This window comes from Beta vulgaris, chromosome 7 (assembly GCF_026745355.1).
Source record: "Beta vulgaris subsp. vulgaris cultivar EL10 chromosome 7, EL10.2, whole genome shotgun sequence".
NCBI lineage: Eukaryota > Viridiplantae > Streptophyta > Magnoliopsida > Caryophyllales > Amaranthaceae > Beta > Beta vulgaris.
The window spans coordinates 13,662,531-13,682,326 of record NC_079208.1 but is presented as its reverse complement, the minus strand read 5'-3'; the positions used below and the strand labels follow the sequence as shown (position 1 = coordinate 13,682,326).

The window sequence follows — 19,796 nt, the reverse complement described above, 5'->3', positions numbered from 1 at the left end:
CGGAAGGTTGAGCAAGAAGAGGAAAAAGAATTGTGGGTTTAGAGGAAAAAAATTTGGAAGAAGATAAGGGATGTGTGGTGAAAATGAGGATGGGTAATCTACTTTTATAGAGGGTTATCCCTAACTGTGCAATTCATCTACATTCAAAAATATACAACGCAATAAAATTCTAAGATTGACAAATATATATTAGAGCATGCCGGTATATTGGTAACATAATATATGTAACAACAAATACAAAAAATAGAAGATTAGAGACAATAATATATAATAGTGTTCAGAATGCTTAGCTTGTTCTCTACATACATACAAGATACAACATTATTGCACATATAAGAGATAATAATTTTATCCCTTCACTAGGTCGTCCATACAGGTGGCAATTTTTTTTTTAAAATTCACATGTCCATATAGGCAGTTCAAGAGCAAATAAAATAACGTAAATAAAATGTCCTTGCCCTCCGTGAAGGTGACGTTATTATCAAATTATTTGTTTTCTGCGTTAGCAGTATGATGACGTTTACTACTAGTTTCTTCTTGTTCATCTCTGTCTCTTTTATCACTTGGCGGAGATTGGTTTTAAGTTGGTTGTATAGGAGGGTTATTATTGGTGTTGGGAACAGGGGTTTGTGGGTTTTCTCTGGTATGTGTATTTGTACCGTTGTTAAGGTTACTGGATCGGGGCTGTATTACAGTTTCCCTCGCTGAGTTGGTAATGAATGGCACATTGTTTCGCTCTATCCAAAAATAAACACCCGAGACAGAGACATTGTGTAAAACAATGTTAATCCCGTTACTTTGTTGATCCATGTTCGGATAGTAAAGGGTTGGGCTTGGAGAAAAATTTAAAACTTAAAAACAAAATGGATGTAAAGATTTTAAAGATACCTTAAAATTTTTTTTTGGTAGAACACTCGTGCTGATAACGTGTTGTGAGAAATATAGAAATAAGATAATACAAGTAGAGAGAGTTTTGTATATTGAAGTATTTTGATCTAATGTGTATTGTTGTGTATTCTCAATCTTACGCTTACATATTTATAGTGGTAAATTATACCCCTGTTTACATAGAGTAGAATAGTAAGGCGGTAGAAAACTTCAGCATTGCATTAAATGCTGATAGACGATGTCAAAGTTGGTGTACTCCAACCTGACAATCACATCAATTATTGTAACAATTTTTTTTTTTTTGTGAAAGATGATTTAATATTGGAAAATTGTGAAATAGTATTACCTTTTGTAACACTGATTTTGTGAACGAGTACCTTTATTGTTTTGTTTCGTCAACTAATACCTTTAAGTCCTTTAATCTTTTATTTTCAGTACCTTTGCTTTATTTTCCGGCCAAAATGGTCAACAATCCGATGTTGACTTCAATTCTCCCTCGAAATTTTTGAATCCGGATCGTCGGGAGTTTTAGTGAAACTTTACAAAATAGAGTTGTATTTGAGCCATATATTTTAAAATGAAAGGCTTATATCGGTGGAAAGTCCCCCCTCCCTGATTCCCTCCGTTCCCTACTCCCTACTCCCTACTCCCTAGTCCGTATCTCCTCAGTTCTCAGTTCTCAGTTCTTAGTTCTTAGTTCTCACACAGTCTATCTCTCTCTCTCAAAATCTAAATGGCAGACAAGAGGAAGCGCCGCCGTCCCGATTCCGACACCGAGGAAGACACACCCACACCCACACCCACCATCAAAACCCCCCATTTATCTTCAAAATCTCTCCCTTTCCAAAAACGTCTAAAACCAGACACCACCATTCTCGAATCCCTCAAACAACTCGCCGATTCCGTCAAAACCACTTCCAAAAAACCCGGTACACTCGCCTCACTCTCCACCTCTCTCTCTACCTCTTGCCGCGAAGTTACCGACCTCTCCCTCGACTCCGTCCAATCCGAAATCGAAACCCTCGTACTCTCCCTCACCAAATCCATCTTATCCGGCAATGGTTTCTCCTTCAATGTCCCATCTCGCGCTTCTTCCAATCACCTCTACATCCCTGAACTCGACCGCATCGTCCTCAAAGACAAATCCTCTTCTCGCCCTTTTGCTGCACTGGGGTCTGTTCGTAAAGCTACCATCACTGCTCGTGTTATGTCTCTTGTACATCAGCTTTGTGTCCGTAACATTCATGTCACTAAACGAGATCTTTTTTACACCGATGTTAAGCTTTTTAGTGATCAGTCTCAGAGTGATGCTGTTTTAGATGATGTTAGTTGTGTTTTGGGGTGTACTAGGTCTAGTTTGAATGTTGTTGCTTCTGAGAAAGGGGTTGTTGTTGGTAGGCTTGTTTTTAGTGATAATGGTGATGTTATTGATTGTACTAAGATGGGTGTTGGAGGGAAAGCTATTCCGCCGAATATTGATCGAGTTGGGGATATGCAGAGTGATGCTCTCTTTGTTCTTCTTGTTGAGAAGGATGCTGCATTTATGAGATTGGCTGAGGATCGGTTTTATAATCGTTTTCCGTGTGTTATTATTACTGCTAAAGGACAGCCTGATGTTGCTACTAGGTTGTTTTTGAGGAAGATGAAGCTTGAGTTAAATTTGCCTGTTTTGGCTTTGGTGGATAGTGATCCATATGGGTTGAAGATTTTATCAGTGTATGGATGTGGGTCCAAGAATATGTCTTATGATAGCGCGAATTTGACTACTCCGGATATTAAATGGTTGGGAATAAGGCCCAGTGATTTGGACAAGTATAAGATACCGGAGCAATGTAGGTTGCCGATGACTGAGACCGATATTAAGACAGGTAAGGATTTGCTTGAGGAGGATTTTGTTAAGAAGAATCCTGGTTGGGTTCAAGAGTTGGAGTTGATGGTTAAGACCAAACAAAAGGCTGAAATTCAGGCTCTTAGCTCTTTTGGCTTTCAGTATTTGTCTGAGGTTTATCTGCCTCTTAAGTTGCAGCAGCGAGATTGGCTCTAATCTGTTTTATATTGACACTGGAGATGGAGAGGAGCTGTTAAAAAGAGAGTTACATACAGGAATTTTCATGTTCATTGTATTAGATTTTGAAATTTGATGTTGTACTCTGCATTTTCTTGTATTTTTATGACAATGGGGAGTAAAAAGTCCTTGTTACATCTTCTATACTTCTGACTGAGTTTGATTAATCTGTTTGTTCTTTGAGTAAGATTAAGAAGTGGGCTGAATGTTACAGTTAAATGGCAATATTCGAACTGTGGCTTGATTGATGCCTTCATGCTGATAATACATTAATGCCGCCTCCTTGTACTACAGACTACAGAGAGTCAGTCTATGCCTCTATGGTACACCAGAGTATACTTAAGCCCAGGGTGGCATGTGTCGCAGCATCCACTGAAAAAATGTGACACACACTTGGCATTGGAGATCGGAGAATTGAGATGCACGCACTGCCCAGAAAAGCATGGGGTGTACTTGGGTATACAGTAGAATTTGCGCATGAACTAATATACTGAAGGAACTGAGAACACTAGGTCCCCAACATTTTCATTTATTGGAATCTCAGTGTTTATTACAAGGCTCAGCTTATTCATTTAGATAACAGGATACATGAGATCATGATAAGTATACTTCTGTAGTTACAATTATTACAGTATGAAATAATCTACATGTGCAATCAAGACCTAGTGGCAGCATCTGGTTTTCTTTGTGACCAATAGCCTTTGTAATCCATTTACATACTGGCTATATGAGGTGATATGTATACTTTGTGGTTAGAATTATTACAGTATGAAATAATCTACATGTGCAATCAACACCTAGTGGCAGTATCTGGTTTTCGTAACCAATGACTCAGCGACTTCTTTGTGACCAATAGCCTTTGTAATACTGCTGGTCGTCGAGCCGGAGTGTCAAGACTATAAGGAAATTCACTTTTTTCAAGAACACTTCTTGATTTCAAGACTGAATTAGACGTGCCTTTTTTATCTATTGTCCCGTCAACTGTCAAACTTGGTTTTCCTGCAACAATTTCAAGCCCTAGTTCCTGGTTCAGAAGTTTTATTATTGCCTCTTTCACCACAGAGTCTGCACCTACTTTTGTGATACCTATTATTACTATAAGATCATCGTTTATTGAACAACCTGCAATGAGATAGAAGAATTTGATACTAGTGAAGGATAGCATGTAAGACAAACAAAACTGAACACAAATGATAATATATACAGCCCACAACCATTTCATGCGTGTAACCTATTAGTCTATACTTATAGTATTATGCTTCTAGTTTGGAAATACACCTTCAAAAGAGCATAACAGATAAGATATCATAGTCCATACCTGCTCTGTAATTTTCTTTAATCATACGTAAAGCAGCAAGAACTACCAGCCGGGCTTCTATCTGCACATACGTGGAAAAATTCCATTAGAGAAAAGGAAATGAACTCGTGGCTCGAGCAATTAGTGGAAGCAGATCAAAATAAGAACAGTGCACTGTGTAAAATTTCAATGGGTAAATTGTATGAATTCCTACATAACTGTGGACCTTGTCCTGCCTACTTCCACGGGATCACGCTTGAAGCTCCCAATAAAGGATTATTGCGGAGACAATTGCACATCAAGTAGTCACAATTGCATTTCGAAGACTACAAGGACACAATGTCCTCATTTCCAAGAGAAGCCTCAATATTCCCAGTGTCCTCTAAACATGCTAACCAACTTTGCTGTTGTTTAGTATTCTTACTTGGTACTTTCAAGTGTTAAAGTTTCATTCAAGAAACCAATGTGGTCATAGAGTCTATGTCATTAAATGATATCCTAGACTGGCGTGGTGAGTTAATGAAGACGGACAAGCTCCAAAGTATAACTTTGCCAGAATCAGTTTAAAGATTCAGCACTTGTTTTTGTATGGGCCTTTTTCCTCCACATTTATGGGGCTGTAGGGACGGTTAGGTAAGCATCTCAAGTCCCAATATCTATACCTCTCCTTTTACAACATCGATTTGTAATGAACCATTTCTTGATGATGAATTGAGAACCCAAACATAATATAGAAACCTTCATATCACCAGTAAGGTAGAAATTCAATGTACAGATTCTAATAGGTTTTAAAAGCCTATCTTATGCTACCAATGCAAGTATAGATTAGGCTAATTAAAAGATTCAGAAACCAAACAGTCTTATCTCATATAGTTGTAGTTGGGTTCATAGATAAAATAAGAAGAATATATTGCTTTATTATCCTTTACAAAAATCGTAAAAAGAATGAACCATATCCCATCGAAGATGTGTTCTTTTCACCCAAAATCATTTTTTTTAGGAAATACTACATCAGTTTGACTTTTCATACTTCACCACACAACATTAATCATGTGTATCTTTAATTATGAATAGGTTAAAATCATAAAATGTAAATAATTGAGATTCATGTGGGAGCCCAATGGTTGGAGCTCCCACCTCCCAACCTCATGGTTTGTGTGGATATTTGCTTCTGGGTATAAATACCCAGTTTTCAGGAAGTTTCCTTATAGGTCGGGATCCCCTTAACTCATGAGGGCTGAGCCTACTTGGGCCAGTAAATTACCGAATAAAAAAAAAGTTAATATTTCGAAGACTATAGTTTTCCTTATGTATAAACTACTACGAATGATAACTGTAAAGTACTCCCTCCATCCCAAATTACTCCTTATACTTCTATTTTTGGATATGACCCACTATTAGTTTAATCTTTGTACATTTTAACCATTGACATACACTCTCCTCAAAATAAAATAATAACACTCCTACTACCTACTAACTCTAAACATTGGCCCACACTCTTACCAAATAAGATTATACTACTCCTATCACATCTACCTTTTCAAACAAATAACAACTGATAACCAAACAACAACTTATCATTTAAAACTACATGCCCTGATATTCTGGGCTAGAGGGAATACGCAAATAGTGTAAAGTGCATAATATGTAGATTAAAAAGAAACGAAAGAAGTACAAGTTTGAATAGGTTCAGATTAGTTCACAGTTCAAACAAGTGTCTATAAGTTCCAATAAGATCAAGTAAGTTTGAATAACTTCCAATAAGATCAAATAATTTCCAATAAGTTCCAACAAAGGCTACCCAAATTCAGTTCACAAGAATAACAACTCAACAAGTTCTAATAAGTTCGACTTCAAATAAGTTATGATAAGTTCCAATAGGTACTGATAAATTGAGTCTAGTTTGAATAAGTCCATAGAAGTGAATTTCAGGTAAAAGGAACACACCGTTGAATTAACTTTTTAGGTGTTTTTTCATTAAGATACCTTTGTGAGGCCCTGAATATCAACTGCTAGGCTTTTGGCAGTATTCTTGCGTAAATGCATTGCTACTCTTTCAAGAAGCAGACTTCGCATTTCCCGTAAGTTGGCCTTGTTGCGTGAATTAGATTGTCCTTTCTGATTGTTTTCTTGTATTACCCCTTCACACCATTCTTCAACCAGTAGTTTTAGATAATAGTCATTGGGTTTGTACCTATGGAAAAAAAATTGAAACATCAAAAGGATGCGAGCAGATCTTATTTTATCAAAACCAAGACATGCTGTGGAAGAATCTATCCAAAATCAAGACGGAGTCCACTATTATTTTTGAACATGATTGCATATGAATCTTTATGAAGAGCATCTTGCATGATTGAACCTATTTCCCCAATCATTACACAAAAGCTGCAGGAGACTAACAATAAACAGATTAACACTGCCTTCCATTGCGAGCAAAATATAATGTATGGTCGATAAATTTGTTTAGACCCAATGAGACCAATTCGTTCAGCTTAGGAATTGTTATCTTGTAAATGATTGTATGCAGAGGTTGGTGCTCATTAAGTTACATACATTTAAACCAGAATAATCTTAGGACCACTCATGATCACAACAAACAAAAGGAGCAGTGAGTTAATATGATGCCGATGCTTTAGTCCAACTCCTCAATTCATCAAGTACATGTGTCTTAAATGACATATTTGACATTCTGACATACATGTGTATGAAGTATGAACACTTGACACCTCATTCTGACATACATGCTTTAGTAAAAGCTCGGACAACTAGGAAAAACATTGTTTGCAACACCAGAAACCGAATCTAACTAGATGATAACAGTTGATGCCCTGACAGATCTCAGTAGCAATGTAATTCGTTTCCAGAACTAGTAGAAAACAAGAGACAAAAATAAAATCCTTGTAGCAAGGAAGTGCTTATGATATTTCAAAAGCTACAATCAACAAGTCTTCATGATGACTCAGGACATGGATATTTAAGAACAAAATCTAAGACGCTGAAAATCTTAGAACTCACCCTGCTCTCCGCATGTCTTGGTATATAGCCAGGCATTGCTGAACTTCTTGTAGAGAACCATATTTACTACGGGCTCTCAAAAGAGTGTTATATGTCACCTGATATAAACATACTTTACTCATCATAACATATTAACAGCATGAATGGCATTTACAAACTCAACAAGTCAACATGATCCTTCAAGTGGCTGAAGAACTCATCTGTGCATAAGGAATACATGAATAAACATAGGACCTGCCAAACTTCTCCAGCAATAGCACCGCTGAATATCAAATTGCAGAGAATCCAAAATAAAGTAATAGCTAGCTTCTAATCCTTCATGGTTCATACTCACCAAATTTGGTTTAATACGGTGTCTCTTCATTTCTGAGAATAATGAAAATGCCATATTCAGGTTTTTACTTTCGACACAAACCTGCACGTCATTAGGTGAAACACAATAACTACTAGATTCAAGCTCATCTTGATATTTATTACAAGGTGAAAGAAGCAGACCTTTATAGCAGTTGTATAAGCAACAACGTCAAGCCTAATTCCAGAATCAACCATGGTTTTTAATAGCTGCAAGGGTAGTAAGATAAAGGGATGAAGTTATTTGCATATATTGATGAAGAATGCTTATCAAGAAAAGAAGCAAAGAAGCATTGTGATATCTCTCCTTCTCCAGGGAGCAAACTGGCATAATTAAAGAGACAATCAAGTGATTGGGTCACTGGAATATGTATTTGAGTCGAGCAATAAAGTTAGAAAGCCTAGCTTCTTACCAATAATTTATTTTGCATCTTAAGTTTTCTCATAGTGCTTAATGCTTATTATTTGTAAAATTAAGGACAATCTTTGATGCATAGCAGAATTTTAAATTATGCTTCAGGCGAAATATTAATAATGAGGACGAAACCAACTACATAAGAACTCCATACTCAGCAACGCAAGGAAAACATCATTTCATTAACTTAAACATGTAGGAAGTTGTGAAACATGGAATTTTTTCCAACTTACAATACTTATTTTTTTGTTAAAATAAAAGCACTCAGCAAGTGAAGTACGTCTCAGTTTAAACCCCACATCAACCAAAATAATGGCAAAGATTAGTGGCATTTTCTTACCTGCAAGGCCCCCTCTACATTTCCTGCTCCCCCAGAAATGTCGATCAATATCGAAAAGCTGATGTGATTTGGTGAAAGACCCATTGATCTCATTTCATCCATTAGACCTCTTGCTCGGTAAAAGTCAGTACCACAAGCCTTCAAAAGTATATTGTACGTGGTAACTGTGGGTCTAAATGGAATACTCTTAGCAAGGCTCAGATGGTGTGACGCAGTCACGATGTGTGGTGTATTTGTTATGGAACTTTCATCAGTATACGGAGCATGTGAAATCCCTTCTTCATTGGTACTAGAAATTTCAGCGGAATTTTCTGGAGAACCACTACTCTTCCAGGTGTTGAAAAGACGAAATGCTCGATCATACTGACATCCTTCCACACAGGCATGAAGAAGTGTATTAAAGCATTGTGAATTAGGTTCACAACCAGCCATTAGCATCTCTTCAAATAGCTGAGTTGCCTGATCAACAAGACCTGCATTGGCACATGCACTGATCAACGAAGACCATGTAATTGTATTCGGAGTAACACCAGCTGATAGCATATCCTCTTTGATTTTGATAGCCATTTGCCACAGTTTTGCATCTGCAAAAACCTGCAAAATTCATGCACTTGTTGAAATAAACTACGCCAACTAAACAGCATAATTGCATTCTGAATTCCGACAACATCAAAAGAGAAATTCCATGACCAAATAAATAGTGCAACAAAACTGAAGCATTAAGGAAGTACGCAAAGGGCATGAGAAAAATACCTTTATAATAGTGCTGTAAGTGAAAACATCTATTTTAAGTGCTCCAGTTGATTCCATGTGCTGGACCTCTCTGTAAATGTCCTGAGCCAAGTCAACTCTTTCCGACAGACAACAAGCCTTCAGAAGGATGTTGTAAGAAGTCATATCTGCCACAATGCCTATATTCTGGATGAAAGAAAGCATAAGAGACTACGAGAATATGATGAGTATAGAACCAAAACATACTCATATATGAAATGGAAACAATACTCTGCTTGTTATAATATGTACAAAACCCTCAAAAGTTGACCTGTACCTTGGAAGAAATGTGTAAAGATTTTTTGTTTTAATATTTCTGGCAGTTTGCTTTAGTAATAAAAACAAATCACCAACATATATTTTGCATAATGGTGCAAAAAGGAGCGATGTCTAGGATAATATCATAGAACAAATTCTCTGGCCTATCGACTGGTTTTGACTGGTTATAGTTAAAGCTACTTAATTTATACTTTCCACACAGCAAGATATACATTGGGATATCTCCGTTGTTATAAAGTATAAACAGAAGAACTTTTACCCATGTTAACTTTGCTACACCAAATTGAGAAAACTGTTTCTTATTAAAATGATTATTGGCGTGTTCATATTGACCAAAAATTGACATCTCAGCAGGGGAAATGAAAGGCTAGCAACGTCTGTTAGTAAAGTAATTTGGTTCATGTAGATCTTCGTAAAATGTTCAAGCAGCTATAGTATTTTGTTGCAGGAAATAGATGCTACTTGAGATGGGACATTACTTGCATGTGCTTGTAGACTTCCATTGTGTAAGTCAAGTCATGGGCATTTACATTCATGAGACTGTTGAAAACATAGATATTTGGGGTAACTTTCTGCACCAGTAGATCCTGCAGTAATTACAAAGAAGCATCAGAAAACAAGGACAACAAAATCATATTAGAGAATAGCATAAAAATATGGAATGCCATACAATCCTCAAACGTTTTACATGTTCGAGTTAATGATTTTTGATCTGAATAACAAGAACTGAATACAGCATACCCAAGGGAAAAGCTACATGCCTGGACACCTATTTCCTTTTCCCTTTTTTATTTGATTGCTTTTCTTTTTATCTTTTTCTTGTTTGCTTCCACATCCCCCAATTTTTTATTGCATCCAACTCAAGGACTCCACTCCTTGAAGTCGAACACATGAGCAATTTTTGTTTCCTTGATCCGCTCCATTAGTTTCCACTGCAACTGACTTCAATTAGAAACTTTTGAATGCTGATATCATCTATTTTCCTCACTCATAATTGAAACTCCTAGGTGATTGTGTGTTTATATAGTACTAGAAGGAACTCAAACGAGGCTGTAGTGACACGATATGGTAAGAATCTACGTGAGTGTGTTAAGTACCTTGGGTTGATTTCTGGAGGAAAGAAAATATTAGCTAAGATGTGACTAGTAGGATTAAGTTTAGGTGGCTCAAATGGAGAGCATCAACTGGATATTGTGTGACCATAGCGCATATCAAAGGTTAAGGGGGATACTATGTAGAATGAACTATAGACTAGTATTATTATATGGGTCAAAATGCTACGCATGAAGGAAGGATTGTATTAAAAGGGCAGGCATAGCAAGTATGTGTATGTTAGAGATGGATGTGTAATAACACCCTGATAGACAAAATGAAGATATTCTAAGGATGTTGAAATTAAAAATTAGATAAAGGAGAACCAAGTATTTTAAGTTACACACATACAAGTCAACAAGCATAGATTTGGGATTATGCTGATTTCACATGAGGAAGACCAAAGATAACTTGGATGGAAGAAAATAAAAAGATATGTGGAAAATGGGTTTGCATGAGCACATAGCACTGGATATAGATAAATGGAGGAAGAAGACTGCGTGTGAACGATAAAATGAGCTATGTTCTTACTTCACGTAGTTATCCCCATCTTTTGAGAATAATGATTTGGCATTGTGTTGCTGCTATATTATTGGAACTCTTAAATCTTGGGAGGTGACATAATCTAAAGACAAAAGCAGATTGAAATATTTCCATAGTTCATTGTTTAGTAAAATGCATCTACAACCTTAATTTCTGTAAGTCCTAGGTTTGTATTTTAATAGATAATTGGATACCACTACCTTCTATACATTTAGAAGAAAAATTAATCTGTGAAATATACATATATATGTATATAAATAGAGATTTTTTGTATTATCACTTTTGATAAGGTCATTTTCTAATACTGTTGTTCATGAATGAGAAGGATTGCTAAGCCTAGCCCATTTGGCGTGCTAGAAAAGCAGGTTTGAGCAACAAATTTTATTAAAAAATTATGGTCGGGCTAGACCTGATGTGTTAGTATCAATGGCGGACATCGGCAACATATTTTTTACTGGTACTTTATGAAGTAACAATATATAACTATTATGATTTCATCATTATGGGCTTGGGCGCCTTGGTCACTCTTGATTTTTTCTTTTTAACCTTCTTGGTCATACTCTACGTCTCCTAATTCCATCAAAGACATGTCATTTCACGATTTATACATTTTTATGGTTTGTGGAGTTGAGGTTATGTTTGGTTGTATGGAATGTAAGCAACCTTTTTCTGAAAACATTGTAAATAATAGAGTATGAAATGTATATAGTCTTCAAAGTTCAAATCATAAAATTTAGACTCGTTCTTTAATACATATACAATTACATGAAACAAAAGCAATCTTTATCCTTGGTCTATTAGAGAACCCCGATGGTGGGGGATTAATGTTTTTGTCTTCCTAAGAGTTCAAAACTTACATCCAAAACCTTTCCTTGTTTAGCGAGTCTTCAAACGTGCAGTTTTAGAGCATCTTGCCTGAAGTATGAGTTTTCCTTCTTGGCTTGAATTTTTTTTAAGACATCACTTCTTCAACCTTTAAGGAAGAACTTGCAGATGTAATATTGCTTGTAGTCTCCAAACCCTCTACCAACATATTACTTGGCACCTCGAGCTCATTTTTACCACTCTCAATTACCACAACTTCATCTTGAATGTATTTTTTACTTCAAAGACATGAAGGTTTAAGGGTGCACGACCTTAATACTAAAAAATCTATCTTGAGGAAGCCTCCTCCCGCCCCTTGAAAATTTTCATGGGCATCACGGGTTTCCATTTCCTCTCCTAAGCTTCATTAGGCAAGTTGGTCACTCGGCAATGATGATGGTGAATCCTTTGCGGAAGCCAAAATGGCAAATCTAACATCTAAGAAAGGGGAAACCTAGCAACAAAATGACTCTTTGAATCATCATGATCAGTTTTTCAGATTTCAAAGTTAAATTTTGAGCTCTACATACTAATTTAACGAACCAACAAGACACTTATAGTATTTATTTTGAACTAAACCACTTTTTGAAAAGTTTTTTATGCACACGACTATGTAACTTGGTTTTATGATGCAAGTACCATTGCTGAACAATTTGGCCCCAAAACATTTGTGGTGTCATCCAAGTAAGTTTGAATTCTTGAGTGGTGGATTGGTCGTTGGCAATTCTAGCATTCCTTAAAATTAATTCTACTCAATTTTTTGGTGGTCAATCTTTGACTGTCAATTTGTCAAAAGGTATAATGATTTTAATATGTTACTAGATTTGTTTTCTAAAGTACACTTGATTGTCAAAGTTTTTTCTGAACTGTATCAGTTTCAAGTGGAAAGATCTATGAAGAAAGGGAGTAATAATTCTGCAAAATTCTTAGGATACTTCTAAGATTAGCTCTTTCTTGACTACCCTCAACCAAACACTTACAAAGGTAATTGAGGTCCATGATTCCCTTTCCCTTTCGTGATTATCCTCATTTAAACAGCCCCTATGTGTTTCTTCCAAGCTGTGTTGTTATGAAGTTTTCATGACTGCATACCTTTTGTGGATAGAATAACCTCACTTACCAAATTATCCTTTTTCCAATCCCACACCTCTACTTGCAAATTGTGGATCTGGGAGCTTCCCATTCGCTTAATCGTGAAAAGTGGCAAGTGCCTTTTACCTTCCAATAACATATCACATATCAATTTTCAGATTTCTCAGAATTGTTATCAGGATTTAGGCTATGTTCAGTTCACCTTAATTTTGCTTATTTCAGATCTAATCAGATCAGATCAGATCAGATCAGAAAAAATAAGTTCAGATCAGATCAGAAAAAATAAGTTCAGATCAGATCAGATCCGATCAGATCATACCAGATCAGATCAGATCAGATCAGATCATGCTTATATTTAAAAACTCATTATTATTATTAAATATCTTTCATTACATATTAGTAAAAATTATAATAATTGAATATTAATAAAGTACTCATTGAGACGAATCAAACAAGACCCCACATGACTATATTTTTTCTTATATATTGAGAAAAATCTAAAAGATTCTATCTAATTGTGAATAGTGTCAAGATTCTAAGTGAGAAAGATAAAAAAAATACAAAGGGAGTATTATTATTTACTAGTACATTTGTTCAAAAGAATTATTATTGTTGTTGTTGTTGTTGTACTTATTGATATTGGTAATTATTATTAATCTTGTTGTTACCATTCTAAATGTCATTGTTATCATTATATTAAGTTATTTTGTTATTAAATAATAAAAAATTAAAAGCCACATGTTAAGAACATAAGATTGACGCAAAAATAAGAAGTATATAAAATATGATATCTCAAATTCATGACAACGAAACTACTAAGTTCGGATTACATTTCAAAATATGCTAAGTGTGAGATACAAATTATAAATTTAGATTCGGTATACCTCTTCCTACCGAATTCCAAATCTCTCTAGCTATTTGAAGTTGCACAATATTTCTTTCTTTTTTGCTCAAGTCATAGTTGTTTGTATATCTTATTTTATTTTATATGGAAAAAAAGAGTTGAGTTTGCCGACTTCTCAAGTGTGAAATTTTTTTTAAAGGAAAAGTGTGAAACATTGTATAAGTGCTCTTATAAATTAATGACTTGAGTTATATAATTATTTTTAGTAATAATAATAATTATTATGATTATAATTATTATTGTTGTTCTTATAATAATGATAATAATAATTATTATTAATAATAATAAAAGTTGTGTAAAAGTTGTAATAGAAATAAAATGATAATAATAGTAATACTATAAAAAGGATCTTATAATGTATTGCATAATAATGATTTACAAAGTAATAATATAATAGTAATAATATATTTTATAAAAGATAAGATCTTGTAAATCAGATCAGATCAGTTCAGATCAGATCAGATCAGAAAAAATAAGTTCAGATCAGATCAGATCTTGGGGGTGTCACTGAGGCACTGACCAAATGGTCTTCAGTTGTCAAACTCTCTTGAGAAGTTAAATTCTCAGCATTTCCTAACACATAGCTCTTTAGTCCTATATCATTGATCCACAAATAGATAGGTTGGTGCCTATTTTAAGCAACCTGCAATATTCATTTCAAGAAATAGAGGCCTTCTAAGTCTTCTAAGAGTATGGGGGGCTTGCATATGTAAGTTAATGGCAAACTCTGGTCTAGCAAATACTAGGTTACTCTGCTGAAGCTCATAGATTCAAATCTCCCTCTCCATTTTCATACTCTTGATAACTCCTATCAGAAACATGATTGGGGCAATTATGGTTTTGAAAATGAACACCATACATCATCAATAGAATAACTTCCTCTTTATATTAATTAAGTGTTTTTTGTTTCGTTACAGTTCAAAGAAGCTTCTTTTAGTTGAGTGACCACCAAATATTTATTCTTATTTTACTGCTCAAAGCAGGCTTTACAAAGAGTGCATTACGCTAAACCCAAACCAAAACAAATAGGAATTAAGCATGCTGATAGTTTGACACACCCACACATTTTAGGCAGTAATTAAAAACCATTAAAAGAATGGAACCAAAACGTGCTTATCAATCTGCACCATTTCTCTAGTCAAAAGCACATGCAAGTTTATCTTTGTAAGTTATGCCATTAATGAAAGGCACATAACAGAAAATTATCCAAATAAATCTGTCAAAGAAGCTACCTCATAGATCAACCTGGATTTGATGCAGTCACCACATAAGCCACAAACATCAATAATAGTGCGGTAGACATACATGTTATGACCACTCAGCTTCTGTTTGGATGCTTCAAATACTTTTACAGCAGATACCAGATCTGAACTCTTTCCAAATTCCTTAATTATCGTACAAAACATTATCTCTGGATGCGGAAGGAGACACGCATACCTGCCAAATTTTAGTTTATATACACTGGTTGAAAAGGAAAGACTTTTTACTGTGTAGCCATAGCCGTGGATTGGGAACCAAATCCTAAAAATGAATTGAAAAGAAAATCGGTCTACAGGAGATCTGTAAGAACTTGCTCGCAGAACAGAACTTCATAATTCTCAATACATATTAGGCCAAATATTACATAAAGCTAAAAGTAACCAATCATAATATCAAAGTCACAAATCTAAAGACAAACATCCTTATACCTTTGGATCATGAGCTATGCTAAGGGGCCTAACAGGAAACCAACACTATTTCCATGATTACAGAACTAAGATAACAAGTGCACTAAAGCAGCAATAGTATATAATTCCACTCCTAACATGTGGAGAGCCCAGCTGTACATGAGTTATGTAACTTATGTTCGTAGGTCAGCAAAAAAAATGATGTACAAAAGGATTACATGTTCATTTTCTTTCTTCATCTATTTATACATCTTTTCCAATTTTCGTTAATTTATCATGCAATACGTTTTGCTTGGAAAAACAATTTTTTTCTGTTTCCTCATAAAGAGAATACCATCATGCAATACGTTTTGCTTGGAAAAACAATTTTTTTCTGTTTCCTCATAAAGAGAATACCATCTTCATTGTAGAAGATAAAAGGTTTAGTTTCCCCTACAGTTAACAGTATACATGATATAATAATAGAAGGGCCTACGCTAGCTTTTTACATCCTCCAAAAGGATGTATTTTTTTGAATTTTCCCAGTCGAATGAATTGTATTAAAAATAGTTACGACAAAAATTTATACGAAGCAAATGGAGCCAAGATGAAACAGAACTTTCTGACAGTATCTAGCTCACAAATCTGAAATCATCCCACCTTTCAGAAAAATATAGGGATATTTTGGCTTTAGCACTATTTTGGATTAGACTGGAAAAAGTAGATGCACATTCTAATAACATAAATTCTGACATCTAACGAGTCTCTTTTCTACTGTACTAAGGGAGTTACAAAATGAAGGCATATGATTTTAGGGCCTCACTATGTGATGATTGCACAACAATGGAGTTATGCCAACCCAGATGAACATCATTATTAATAGTTTTTTAAATAGGGGAATTTGAAGTGAAAGGGAGTGATACATTTTCCCTTGTACAGAATATTGGGAAGGGAATTGGAATAATTTATTTATCCTCCCCTCTCAATAGACAAAATTCTTCCAATGATGGAAAGATTTGGAAGAAAAATGATACAGAGTAAAGTTTGACATCATGATCCCTACATCACAAAAGATACAAAAGATACAGTCCCCCCCCCCATATAAAAAAGGAAAATGATATACATAGCCCTTAGGGCTAGGTATAAGGTGCTTAAAATGGAAATAAAATATTGAATCAAGCATTTATTACCTCAATTGATGTGAAAATGTTTCTTGAATTCTTAAACTGTTTCCATTTAAAGAAATGTATTTAATGCTTATATGTAGCCCTATATCATTACCCTATAAAAAAAATCCTTTCCTCCCCCTTCATTCGCCTTCCCTTCCAATCCACCATTGCTATCCAAACAATGTATTAGTGCTAGAAGATTAAGCAATATTAAATGAAAACTTGATTCTAAACAAAAGATACAGTCATACAGGACTGATGTGATACAGAATTCTCTATTAAGATGTCATGAAAGAAAACTAAATTACCAAAGTCGCACAACATCAGTACCTTACGGCCAAGCTAGGGCAACGTTTGTTGACAGATATTCTTATCATATCACTGGGCCTTATCAAGTCTTTGATAGAGAATTGGAAACCTGGATTCAATATAATGTTCACATATTAAAAGAAGTCACAAGATTAGACCTACTTAAGCACGCTCCAAGAGAGCCAAATCATGATTTTCACAACCATTTTGGAAGGCAACAAGCAGCTCAAGGTTATGAGATACTACTTACTATACTAATAATACTATGCATTTAGAAACTGAACCAGTGAAATTATCTTAAGTGATCTACAACCATTTCCATAACGGCACATACCAACCTTTAGTTAGCATAACATGAAATACATGACATGACCATAATTCCATGAACACAAAATCGAAATATCAGGAATTCATGTCTTCAACTACCCAACAAAGATTGAAAAAATAGAGGCAATCGCCCTTGATGCATTAGTCAAATGTAAAACTCCACATTCAATGTCAAATCCTTAAGTACTATTCTACACTCTACATAGTAAGAAACGATGTAATATATGGTGCACATTAAAATCAACTTCTGAAAAAATAATAACAAATTACCAGCCAATGCTTCCATCAGCTCAACTGCGTCGTATAGATAGCCATAATCTAGTATCTTGAAACACTCTCTTTTTAGCAACTCCATAGATGACCCATCAAACATGTACAAAACATCAACATGAAGTTGGGACAAACAGTCCAATAATCCAACAACAACCTTAACCCTTCTTCCTCGAATTCCATCGAGAATGCCCGCAACAAGAACCTTCGAATTTAACAATTTACCGAACTTACAAGACCCACTAATATTAGAGCTCAATACAATCTCAACAATCATCCGAAAATCTTCAAAGCGCCCATCTTCAATGAGCTTTGAAGCAATTTCAGCGTAAAGGGTGAGATCAACATTGGTTGAATTGATGTTTGGTGGGTATAATTGTGGGGAAATAAGAGGTGCAGAGGTTGAAGATGAAGATGAAGATGAAGATGAAGATGGAGTTAAGAAGGTGGGTTTAGAGAGAGAAAAGAAGATGAAGTTGTGAAGAGAAAGAAATGGAGATTGTTTATGGCTTAAAAAATGGTGGTGATGGTAACGAGTTGAGGCAACAATGGAGGATGGAGAAGATGTGATGGTAACTAGATTCCTCATACTCAAACCGAACTTCAAGAACTTGCAAACTCTGTACAAACAAGATTGAATTTAAATGGCAGGTAAGGTGGCTTTCTTAATTTTCTTTTGCCAAAATTTGAGGACCAACGATTTTTTTTTTTTTTTTTTTAAAAAAATATGGAAAACAAACTTAGGAAGGACCCTATTAATCCGGGGACCAACCTAAAACATTCTTTCGGATGATAAGGGAGAAATCAATACAATATGGAAAAAACTAGTATAAAAGAGAAGAGTAATTGTGGCCCTTGTGAGCCATTAAGTCTGCCGCCTTGTTAGCTTCCCTAAAGTAGTGTCCAGTATGATACAGAGTAAAGTTTGACATCATGATCCCTGCATTATAGATCATATTATTAATTTTCCATGGAGTAGACCTTTACTTTTTAATACTCCCTTTGTCTCATTTTAATCTACACACTTATACTTTGAGGACATATATATTTAGTTTTGTATTTGTAAAAATTATTAAACGTATAATTAATAAAATAATGTTATGATGAATCTAACAAGATCCACATGACTATATTTTCATCCGCGTGTAAATCATAAATGATGGTCAAAGTGAAATTTGTGAATAGTGTAAAATATCAAAGTGTAACAGTTAAAATGAAACGGAGGGAGTAGCATTAACAACAACTAGATTATCCCCTTTCACAAGAAGATTCGAAATACTAAGAGAAGAGGCTCCCTTTAAGCCTTCAATAAGTCCCCAAGCCTCATCTTGCAAAATGGACACTGAAGAGCCAAGATATTTGACACCTGCAAGAAGAACACTCCCATAAGAATCTCTTAACACAAACCCACAAGCAGCATTACCATTTGCTAGTTTTGAGCCATCAAAATTTAATTTTATAAATAAGGCCGGAGGGGAGCCCAAATAAGAATTTTCCCCACCCTATGCCTAGAAACGGAGGGGGACACCCCCGGGGCGGGGGGGGGGGAGGCACAAGAAGCCGTGTTCCCAACCTGCTTCACTATCGACCAGTTAGCATCAAATTTGAATACTGATACACTAGCTTTTCTAAAAGTAATAGATTCATTGTTAAAAATTAGCTTATTTCTAAATAAACATACAAACCATCAGACAAAAGTAAAGGCTTGTATTTGTTCCTTAGAGGACTCCTTCAAACAATATTTCAGAGTCTTACAAACAGACAAAGGACCTAGCATACAATTATGAGGCAACAAAGGGCAATTAAAATCCTCATTTAACTTTTGCAAAATATCTTGCATGAATGGGCATTCAAAGAAGAGATGCGTAGCGGACTCAGAGTGAAAATTACAAAATTCACATTGTTGGGGAAGAAAAACATGGCTTTTGTCCAATCTAGATTTTGTAGCAAGCCCATCATTACATGCTTTCCTTAGGAAATTTTTAATTTTGGGAGGAACATCCAATTTCCATACCCACTTAAAATCACATCTTCATTGTGATGATTAAAATCACCTTGGATCAAAAGAGCCCCCGTCTTTACAGAGTACTCACCATCAGGAGAAAGACCCCAAAAAACCTCATCTTCACACTCCGAAGTAGGAGTATACAATGAGCAAA

The 19,796-nt window shown here is 35.3% G+C and overlaps 2 protein-coding genes across 2 annotated transcripts; one reads left to right on the top strand and one right to left on the bottom strand.

Moving 5' to 3' along the window:
* Positions 1 to 1,495: 1,495 nt before the first annotated feature.
* Positions 1,496 to 3,099, top strand: LOC104908885 (DNA topoisomerase 6 subunit A). Its single transcript, XM_010698053.4, has one exon. The coding sequence runs from the start codon at positions 1,622 to 1,624 to the stop codon at positions 2,930 to 2,932; it is 1,311 nt and encodes a 436-aa protein (XP_010696355.3). The 5' UTR covers positions 1,496 to 1,621; the 3' UTR covers positions 2,933 to 3,099.
* A 342-nt stretch (positions 3,100 to 3,441) lies between these two features.
* LOC104908886 (pentatricopeptide repeat-containing protein At5g02830, chloroplastic) lies at positions 3,442 to 18,318 on the bottom strand. Its single transcript, XM_010698054.4, has 12 exons — positions 17,638 to 18,318; positions 17,062 to 17,149; positions 15,149 to 15,353; positions 9,901 to 10,008; positions 9,125 to 9,289; positions 8,372 to 8,965; positions 7,761 to 7,826; positions 7,600 to 7,680; positions 7,266 to 7,363; positions 6,237 to 6,444; positions 4,272 to 4,332; positions 3,442 to 4,075 (listed from the first exon to the last, which is right to left on the bottom strand). Exons 1-12 carry the CDS (start codon positions 18,224 to 18,226, stop codon positions 3,744 to 3,746), a joined length of 2,595 nt encoding a protein of 864 aa, XP_010696356.1. The 5' UTR covers positions 18,227 to 18,318; the 3' UTR covers positions 3,442 to 3,743.
* Between the last annotated feature and the right edge of the window lie 1,478 nt (positions 18,319 to 19,796).

Excerpts from the sequence above, each read along its gene's own strand:
- LOC104908886 (XM_010698054.4), bottom strand. The coding sequence starts at position 18,226 with ATGAGGAATCTAGTTACCATCACATCTTCTCCATCCTCCATTGTTGCC. Across the intron at positions 15,354-17,061 it reads TGCCCTAGCTTGGCCGTAAG|GTATGCGTGTCTCCTTCCGC; the intron begins GTACTGATGTTG and ends AAAATTTGGCAG. Across the intron at positions 8,966-9,124 it reads CTTACAGCACTATTATAAAG|GTTTTTGCAGATGCAAAACT; the intron begins GTATTTTTCTCA and ends TGAATTTTGCAG.
- LOC104908885 (XM_010698053.4), top strand. The coding sequence starts at position 1,622 with ATGGCAGACAAGAGGAAGCGCCGCCGTCCCGATTCCGACACCGAGGAA.